The following is a 10,717-nucleotide window of genomic DNA, read 5'->3' on the forward strand; positions in this document are numbered from 1 at the left end:
ACTAAACGGAACTATTAGTGGGCATTTAGGCTAGGGTACTCCTACAAACAGACGAAATGAACTAAAAGACATATCTTTGACTGGGTTAAAATATGTTTAATAAAACGATTATGCTTTCCTTGCACCGCACGTGGTCCATAAGGCAAACTGCTGCTCCAGAGCTTCTATCTCCTTCCTAGCTGCCACTGAACAAAAAAAAGCTGTTCATTAAAGATAAAAAGCCCATCCAAACACATCAACATTTCTGTTTCAGTTAAAAAGTCAACACTAAAATGATGCACTTTTAAAGCAATTTAATGGAGTCTGTCCTAATACCTTACCTAAATCATATTACAGAAAGATAGACAAATCAGATGCTACAGCGTGTAATAAGATTTAACAATTCAAACAAAAAACAAAACAATGTAATAGTCATTATTTATTATTGTACCATAGGTTATGAAAGCAAAAATAACATCTCGTCACCTTGAAATGATAAGGTCTGACATTTGATAAAAATTGAGATATTTACACATTCTTATTCCGTGACGACTTATTTACACAGTGTGGTGTTTTTCGTTACATCGTGTGCATTTTGTGATTTTTTTATAAATCAAAAGGTTCCATCTAGAATGTCAAAAGGAATGCAAAAACTTTATATATGAATTTCTCAATATCTCAAAACTGCTCAGAACACAGAACCTGATAAGAAAGGGGTTTGTAAAAAGTAGTTGGTTTGGTTTATTAAACATTGCTTTAAGAAAGGGGTCAGCAGGAATCGTCACAGAGCAGAGATGAGTTCATAGCGATGTACTGCAGCTGAAAGCCTCCAGCCGTCACGGAGGAATCCGAGAGGAATTTAAGCGTCATCACGTTTCCTGAACAAGGGACAAAGTGTTGATCAAGTTGATGTTATCGTGCAGCAGTTCTGGTAAAGTATGCATTTTCACAGATGTATTACATTTCCCTGATGAACAAATTGGCTCCAAGAAAACTGAATTGGATATTACTCGTCTGCATAAACATGATATATTAATAGAGACATGGTCATAATGATTTCAACCAAAATGACTTTTGCACAAACCTGTACTTATGATGTCTTCTGGAAGTTCATCGCCACAGTATCTATTCCGCAAAGACATTTTTTCAAATATTTACAAAGCCAATTTATTCCAAAGCAAATACTATAAATCAATCAATGAACAGGACAACTATTATTTACACACCTTCCAAAAAAGCCTGAAATATCATCATAGCTGTCATAGATCTCTAAATAATCACTGATGCAAGATGTGTCCTCCTCAATGTCAAAGTCAAGGAAGTGAAGGCGGATCCTTTGACCGTAGCGTACACGAATGTGCCAGTAGCAAATTTGCTCATCCTGGTAGTTGTCTGGGTAACCAGGTGAGCTAAAAACCTTCTGGTGATCCGTGTGCACTCCTCCACACTCTTTTGCTGGAAGGATCAGAGCATGAGAAATGTTTAGTATTAACATTTACAATAACCTAGCATTTGACTGTATAATCTATACAAAATCACTTAAAGGGACAGTTCACTCAAAAATAAAAATTCTGTCGTTACTGGATTGCCATCATGTTGCTCAAAATATGTACTGTATGTGACTCTTTCTTCAGTTGAACACAAAATAAGTAGAAGTCAGTGTTGTTTTTTTACAAACATTTTTCAAAGTCTTCTGTGTTAAGCAGAAAAGAAAAGGCTTTGAAATGTCAAGTCAGGGAGAGTAAATGATGCAAATTATGAAGAATTTTCATTTTTGGGTGAACTATCCCTTTGACGTAGTATAATGGAACTTCAGCACACTAATAACGTCATTACTAATGATTTATCCACCATTTAGAGTTATGGTCTACTTACAGTATTTCATAAATGAGATAAATGTAGAGATGAATAAGTCAAGAATAAATTGGAAAAGGCGCCCAAGAGGAAATGAGTATTATGGGTACACAGACATGACAAATCCACACTCATGTCTGAGGTTTGAAGGAGTGCTTCATTATGAATAAGGTAGTGGCATGGTACCACAGAGTAGATTAAAGACAACAGTAAAGTTCTGACAAATAACTATTTTTTATTGAAGCATCAACCTTTTACGAGAGAGTCAAGTCATAATGACTGAATAAAGGCTTGTTGAGGAGGTAATGTTCGGTAAAACATAAACAAATATGATTTTATGTCAATGTCTAATACAGAATCACATCTACCTCACATTGAATGTCCGAAGTGTCTATTTTTACTGTGCCTTCATTGCTAACTCAGATTCTCCAGTCTTTAACAAGATACAAAAACACATTACAAATCATGGAAAGAGAAGCCATTAAAAACTCTGGTCTCTGGTGGTGCATTACCAAACCCTGTAAAATGTTCACAGTGCTTCAATTAAATGATTCCTGGTGTGAAACATTTTTCAGTAGGATCTTTCAGATTCTTACAAATGGTAAGTGCATGTGCTTATTCTCTTATTCCCAAAACATTTTCTCTGACATAGGGTGTCATAAAAACCCCAGGACTTTTCCCCCAATGCTTAGTCATGATCGTTTTTGTCCATACCCCAAAATATCAGACACTCACAGTTTAGACACCAAAAATGCTCATGAAAAGTAATTCTCTGGACTCTGTGGACAATGATTTACCTCACTGCCCTTGTGTTTAATGGCTTTCGATCTCCGGACACTCATTTACCCTAGAGAGCTTCAAAGAATTTCTTAAAAACATCTTTAAACTTATGATTTGTGGGACTACTTTGCCAAAACATCTTTTGATAACAGATCTCTCAACAGATGGCTTAACTCCCATTGCTTAAACTCACCCTGGGGGTTGTAGCAAAACACATCCCATTTCTCGCTTTTGTTGAGCCTGTATCCGTAGTCAATAATTCCAACCTTTCCGAATCCACAATTGGAGCCGGCTTTAACAATAGGATATCCTACACGCCCTTTATCAAACCATCCAGCAGCACACATATGGAACCCTTCAAGAAAATTACAATTTAACAGACGTTAATTGCTTTTCTCATTTATGAACAACATACACAGGTCCGATCATATACAATTTCTTCGTGAAAATAGATAATGGAATAAATCTAGCTGCGTATTTTAGGGGTACAAAGAATAAATCCTTATTCGGAAAAATAAAGAAAGCACGGTAGACCTCCTGCATAGAGTGCCACAGGCCTGTACCAACCACACAATGTTCCCATTACAGATCACAGCCAATGTCTGGATCAAATCTACCATTTATGCAATGGAAAGAGGCGGTCATTTGACTGGGAAACAGGTGTTACCGTTTAGACAGCACATAAGAGATTTATTACAGTTTTATTAGTAAATCTGGTTTAATATCTTGCTTATATTATGTGTACAGTAATAATATATAAATCCCAGTTGATGGTTAGCTTTCAGTATCTCTATTTGTTTATTATGCTTGCTGACGGAGTCAGGTGTGGTTCAAAAGTGCCATTTTGTATAAAAAGATTGCCCAGCCTTCAACACTTATGCTGTGGTCCAGACCGTCCATTCCTGTTGGCACGTAAGCAGATCTAAAATGTAACACAAACCAATTTTGCGAGCAGCCTCCAGTTGATCATACGTAGCAAGCGCCCCCCCTTCGAATCCACACACAGCCTTCGCTTCTCTGTACGTCAGTTGGTATCTTCCTTTGCGAGACTCGCGGTGATAAACTCCAGCTGCTTGCTCTGTAGAGAGAATATGCATCTTATGTTTAAGAACTTGTGTGAAGTAAACTGGCTTTGCTTGATGAATCAGAACAGATTGTACCTGTATACCTCATAAAAAAGAAATCCGAAGTTTTAAAAGCCAAAGCTTGTTAACCAACCTGATGAAGGACAGTTTAAATACACAGGGGATGGTCGAAATGCCAGTTGTTGTTAGTAAAATGACAAAAGCAGATGAAGCACGGTTTTTGCCCACTGTAGTATTGGAAGTCGGTCTAGTGCTGACGGAACATTGTAGTTGTTTTTAGGCAGGCATGCATGCACAACCCTATGGAAGTTGGATCCCAACTCAAATGAGTTACAAGCCAATGTTTTTTCTGTGTTGGACTCGAGTCAACTACAGTATCCTCAAAAGACCGGAACCACATGCAGTCACAGGAAAAAAAGAGCTGTTAAGTTCTTCTCTTATCAGACCTCTTGAAGTCTTCTCGAATACATGCCATGATCTGAGGTGTGTGTGGTATATCACAGTGACTGTAACTGTATGAAGTCATTTCTCTCTGTTTACAGGGTTCCACCAGTCTCAAGACTGGACCGTCTCCATTTACCCATAAATAGGCCTTTCTCATTTTTAGGGGTCCTGAATGCAAACAAAAATGTCTTCACCATGCTATACTGTATAACAAGCATAACTTTTTTTACATAAAAAGGCTTTTAACAGAAAGAACGTTTCTACAGTATATAACGCTATTCTGTTAATACTTCTAGCTATTTAGACAACAAACGAGAACACAGAGAATCATACAAATAAATACCAAGCCAGATGGAGTTGTGCAGTATTCCATTTTTGTAACCCCAAGCTTCGGTCTCCTTAAGGACAAATGCGACGGCGAATACAGCGTGTAAAACGTGCATGTCTCTGATCGTATCGCGATGTCGATCAAACAGATGTTAGAGCAGCTGTGGCCACAGCATGCAGTGAAATGAACGGCTCTCAATATAACTCACAAGCCGAGTTTAAATGCCTTTCCCGCCTACTGTTACGTGCGGTCTGACGTATGATGGACCACCAGGCCTACCAGTAAATGATGCAGTTGCGCTTACGGGGAAATGAATCAGAATCACTTTAAAAACACTACACACAATATCATCTAAAGACGCGTACACACGATTGTATCACTATAACGGGATATAATCACACACAATCGAACACAATTGAATTAAAAAAAAAATTTTTTGTGAATAATGGCAATAATTTGTGTAGCAATAGTGAGGAAAATGTCACTTTAAAGGGATAGTTCACCAAAAATGAAAATTCTGTCATGATATAAGCTACTCACCCTCAAGTTGTCTCATATCTGTATAAATGTCTTTGTTCTGATAAAGATAGATATTTGGAAGAATGGTAGCAACTGATATTTCTGGGGCATCATTGAATACCATGGTAGGACAAATAATCGTGTGTGTGTACATACATATTGTAACATCTCCACTGCCACCAGCCACACCCAATGAATACCCCCTGGAGGAATTTAACCGAGTCCTCCAGGCAGAGGGGTATGAATCCTGCGTCGTGGAAAGCGGTGAGGGCCTGTACACTAGTCATCCTGTCCCAGCCGTAAATGGTGGGGTTGTTTCGGCTCACCCGGGATGTACGGCTCAAATCTCCGCAGTCCAGCTCTCCCGAACCAGAGACCAGCCCTCAGCACGGAGCAGCCGCGGGAGTAGGCCTACTTGTGATCTTCCAGGGCTTTGAAGAAAGCCCCGCCCATACTCTCGCCGCTGAGGGTGAGCAGCAAACTGCCTCTGGACTCTTGGACTGGACAAATCATATAGCCTCCTTTGCCAGTCCCCAAGCTCCCACCGTCCCTCCCTCTACCTCCTCTGCCTTCGTCAGCCAGTTGGTCTGCCCTGGACATTTTTGCAACTGGAAATCGCTGCCATTGGGTCGGTTGAGCATGCCAGCGCCATTGAGTCGGATGAGCCTCTGGTTCTCCATCCCCCAAGTACCCCTGAGATCGAGTATCCCATGTCTCCGCACTCAGCCTCCAAGACCCAGATCCACCTTAAGTCCTCCGACCCAGCGGTTAGACCTTGGCTCCTACTTCCCTCGTCTTCACCGTAGCCCATCATCCCCCTGGCTTCACCAGGCTCCCTCCTCCCCCCTGACCCTGCCTTTGTCAGTTGTCGACCATCCTTCGCCTCAGGGTTCCTATCATCTGGCTCTGCCTCGTCTCTCCGCCCCTTCGGCTCTGTTAGGTCCTCCTTCCCTTTAGCTTCATCCTCAGTCGCTCTGGCTCCTCCACAGTCTGCCGTGTCCACGCCTTCGCCTCGGTTGCCTGAGCCATCAGCTTCGCCTTGCTGTCGCCGGGCACTAGCTGCGTAGCTCCACCCTCGACTCCTCTCTCGTCATCTATGTCGCTCGTCCCCAGGGTTTCATCTGTCTGCTTTCCACCATGGCTCCTCCCTCCCTCAACTCTGCCCTGGGACCTTCTCATAGCTGGTCTCTGGGTCATCATCCTGCTCTGGACTCACCACTGGCTTCTCCCTCCAGCTACACCTCCCCAGCCCTATGAACCATCCCCTGCCCCCTTCCCTCTACCTACTCCTCGTCCTCCTCATGAGGCCCCAACATGGTTCTTTAACGTGCCTGCTGGGGGATGGCCATCAGCCCCTTCACCCAGCTTCACCCATTCCTATTCACCAGACCTTTAGCACCATGGACTACACGCCCGATAATCTTTCCTGTTGCTCAGTGGTAAGAGCATGGCACTAGCAATGCCAGGTTGTGGGTTCTACAACAGTGGATTGCACATTCTTAGAAACAAAGGTATAGAATAATGCAATGTAAGTCGCTTTGGATTTACATTTATGCATTTGGCAGAAGCTTTTTTGGGGGATAAAAGCGTCTGCCAAACGCATAAATGTAAATATTCCCTTGCACCCATTTAATCCCTAGATTACACCTTCACCTGATTCCCATCACCCTGGCCACTTTTTAACCTGTGTTTTTTGGTCTGTTCCATGAAGCTGGTTTAGATGGCTAGACAGGTAAGTTTAGGATTAGCTTGAGCCAACCCTTGGTTTTAGGTACCATGAAAGTAACTTAGCTTCAATCGGTGTCCATCGCCATGGTAACGTTCTTTTGCATGGCTAACCTGCTCCGGAGCAGGTTATGATCTAGATTAGAGATTTCACACAGAAAATGAACCAATCAGCGGCGAGAAAATGTACATATAAGAGACACAACTAACGCATTGTGTTACAATGGCTAGTCATTTTTAATAATGTTTAATAAAATAAAAATACTAATATAAAAAGATATACATATATATTACAAATATAAAATCAAATAATGCTTACTTTATAGGTAAAATCAGATTTTAGAGATAACATTTGCTGGCTTTCCCTTACACTCACATGAAATTTCATTTATTTATATTCCATTCTTTTATTGTATGTGGTGTAGAACATCTAGGAACACTTTCAGTTTCACAACATTAAGCAGCTACAGTAAGATACAGACAAAACCATACATTGATAGGTGACACACATATCTTTTAACACTGCTATTTATATATTTTTTAATCAAGTTAAACTTAGAATTCACCTAAATAATGTATCATACAGTAGGCCTACATTTTTAAATGTATAGGTTTTTAATACTTTAATGCCTACAACATTCCCTAATAAATGGGGAACAGTACAAAACCCTTTAAATGCATTAAATATGTGACCAAAACTCATTTTCAAACTTCTATACAATCTTTCCTTCTTTGTTCTATGACAGGACTGTTTGATAGCCTGTTGGTGGCAGACAGGGGTCCTATGTATGCCGGAGGTTTTTTCTATCCTGACCACAAACCAGAGTCAGGATTGACATGACCATCAGATTTTTAAATGTACACTTCAACTGACTACGTAGTTCACAAATTGGCTTTTTTTAGCCTTCTTTATTTTGAATAAGCTTCTCTAGTGTATTTTGTTCACATTTCTTCTGTAACCTATGGAAGTAGACACAGAAGGTTGTGAAATGTACTACAATAACAGACACACCAGTAACATAAAATATAAATCCTTACATTCACACGTGTGCCATATTGAATAGAAGCCTACAGTACATTGATCTCTTTAACTCTGTAAGAGCACACAGATAGTTTCACTTCATCATGTGCTTCATCCACATTAATAAAAGTACACTAAATGATGGTTAGAACTCTGGCAGCTGCATTCTGAACCAACTGTAGTTTGTTTATTGATGATGCAGGACAACCACTAAGCATTGCGTTAAGGCTTTAGGTCACAAATGCATGAATAAGCAACCCATAGAATATTTCGTAATTTGGTAACATTTGTAAGGTTGGAGAAGGCTGTTTTTGTGAGATGTGATTTCGAAATCACGGTTCGCTTTCTAATGTAGTGCCTAGAACTTGTACTGTTTTTGTTGGGGTAACGGTGCAGCCTTTAATTTGCAGGTTATAATCCAAAATATTCGGTTTACGTGTCTTTGGTCCGATAAGTAATATTTCTGCTTTATTAGAATTTAAAAGAAGGAAATTACTAGTCATCCAATGTTTTATATCTTCGATGCACTCTGCAAATTTTGATAGCTGGGAGGAATCATCTGGTCTTGATGAGATATATAGCCTAGTATCATCTGCATAACAGTGGAAGCTAATTCCATTTTTTCTAATAATGTTTCATGGGGCAGCATGTATATGGAGAATAGCAAGGGTCCTAAAACCGATCCCTGAGGTAATCCATAATTTGCTTGCTTTAGATTTGATGATTCCCCATTTAAATGGACAAATTGATGTCTGTCTGATAAGTAATATCTGAACCATTGTAAGTGAACTAAAAGAATGTAATGGTCTACAGTAAAGAATGCAGCACTAAGGTCAGCATTGCTGCCAACAAACCAACTGCAGTTTGATTGATATTAATTGGAATGCACAATAAACTAAATAAACTGCTCATAGCACCCAAAGCCTACAGAGCTCCCCGAGGCTTCAGAGCTCCCCAAGGCTTCAGATCTCCCCCAGAGTGCACCACGGTGGCCATTGTGGCGTTGGCATGCCATGGCCGGTCCTATTTCCCTGAAAACTAAGCTCTGGACCAGCCACGGGAAGTACCTCCTCGGAACAGTTGTCCTGGCCAGGACAACCGCCTCCTCCTCCATGCTCACTTCAACCGCCACGGCAGCCAGCGTCACCATCAGTACAATCCCAGAGCCCCCATAGGACCCAGATCCCCAGTTGTCCCCCAGATTCGGTTTGCTGGAATTTCTGTAGGAAAACTTTCTAGTATGGTAGTCAATGATGCCCCAGAATTGTTAGTTGCTAACATTCTTTCTAGTCAAATATCTAGATGTTGAGTAATAAATTACAGAATTTTCATTTTCTGGGAACTATACCTTAAAGTCTTCCCAGTTTATGATACAACCTCACTTTTTAAAATTCCCATAATTGTATTTCATGAAAAATAATTAATTGTTTAGTTTTGACAGTGTAGCTTCTTCTGAAGGTGTTAGAACATTATATCCAGTTATTTGTAGTGAAACGCCTTTATAAAACATTATAAATGTTCTCCCGAAGTTGTTAACTTCTTAATTAAAAACAATGGAAAATATTATGCTGTCATTGAAAGGCTAGACTATTAAGTCTTCCTGAAGAGGGTTCTCAAAATCTCTTACATGCACTGAAAGTTGATAAAAGTGCCTGCTAAGTGCTTATATTTAATACAATGGTCTCTATTGCAATTTTCTATTGCAACCAATAGTTGAAACTGTCTAATTGCCTGACTTGTCCTCTCTTTTAAATTCTTAGTTTATTTGTATTTATATTATAAGTATTTATATTGTTGTATTGTATTTATATGGTATTTATTCTTTTTTTAAAGGAAAATTTTCTGCAACACAGACAATAAAGAGTAATTGCTAGCAGATTTGGCCAAATAAAAGGTGTTAAATCACCCACTCTTTTCCCATAGACTTGCTCATTATATGTATTTTTAAACAGTTTATTTTTCATTCCCTTTAACTGTCCTTTGTGGTTTCAGGCAAGTCTGTAAACCCTGCACACCCTCAAAGAAAGAGGACACATCATAAATAAGAAGTTTAACTCAGAATCCTGGACAGTCCATTGTAATGATGGGGTGATGTATATTATGGATATTGGCTCATATACTCATAAGATAGGCTAATAGTGTAATAGTTTACCATTATTGGATCACGCCATTAAATCTGAACAACAAGCATTACCCTCGTCCTACATTCCTTATTCAGATGCAGTGTTTTATGTCTGAGGTTGTAATGATCTGAATGGGTGCAATGTTGTCAAAACAAAAAATGTAATTAAACAATACATCAGTTCTGTACAAAAAATGACTTTTGACTTTTTCAGCTGGGAATATAGGCCATCAGTGTCACAGATCTAACCTGCACAGGTTTGAACACTATATGTGTAATGGGAGAACAAGCAACTCTCAGTGTCCAAGACACATGTGACACGTGCAGCCACTGTGTCCTAACTTTGTAAGAGAGCAGTGGTAGAAACTACCCCCCACCCCATGTTTTTACAATTTTGTCCAATGACATGTAATTCCATGACTTAATATCCTCTTAGTTTTCACCAAACAGAGGTGGTATGAGACCACAAAGACACACCCACCAATAGGCTATATATTATGCCCACACTCTCATCCTTCAAGTATGTGAGTGAGCCCGTCTCATCTGATTTTAAAAGAAACGTTTTACCACACAATGAATCATGTAGTCTACTCATATTTAAAGATTCTTGCAGTACGATGGAATTTCTAGAAGGTCTTGTGTACGACTTATTTAATGATTAATGATGTTGTATTATGAGATGAGATCATTTATTTGTTCGTTTTAACCTCTTAGAGCTTTCGGAATTTAAGACTGTGGACACTTCTTATATCCAGTAGATGGTGCTATAAAATAGAGCACACATTTAACTGCATGTGTTTCCAAATGTTTTAAAAAATACTTTTGAAAATGTTTGTCCAACAGGGGGAGATATTAACCAA

General features: G+C 39.5%; 1 protein-coding gene across 1 annotated transcript; it reads right to left on the minus strand.

Annotated features, from left to right (window-relative positions):
• Positions 1 to 82: 82 nt before the first annotated feature.
• On the minus strand, positions 83 to 4,753 carry tnfaip6 (tumor necrosis factor, alpha-induced protein 6). The gene is made up of 6 exons (XM_079465199.1): positions 4,486 to 4,753; positions 3,554 to 3,691; positions 2,807 to 2,968; positions 1,206 to 1,434; positions 1,064 to 1,104; positions 83 to 857 (listed from the first exon to the last, which is right to left on the minus strand). Exons 1-6 carry the CDS (start codon positions 4,583 to 4,585, stop codon positions 748 to 750), a joined length of 780 nt encoding a protein of 259 aa, XP_079321325.1. The 5' UTR covers positions 4,586 to 4,753; the 3' UTR covers positions 83 to 747.
• Positions 4,754 to 10,717: the final 5,964 nt, after the last annotated feature.

The sequence above is a fragment of the Barbatula barbatula genome (assembly GCF_947034865.1).
Source record: "Barbatula barbatula genome assembly, chromosome: 9".
In the NCBI taxonomy this organism is placed as follows: Eukaryota; Metazoa; Chordata; class Actinopteri; order Cypriniformes; family Nemacheilidae; genus Barbatula; species Barbatula barbatula.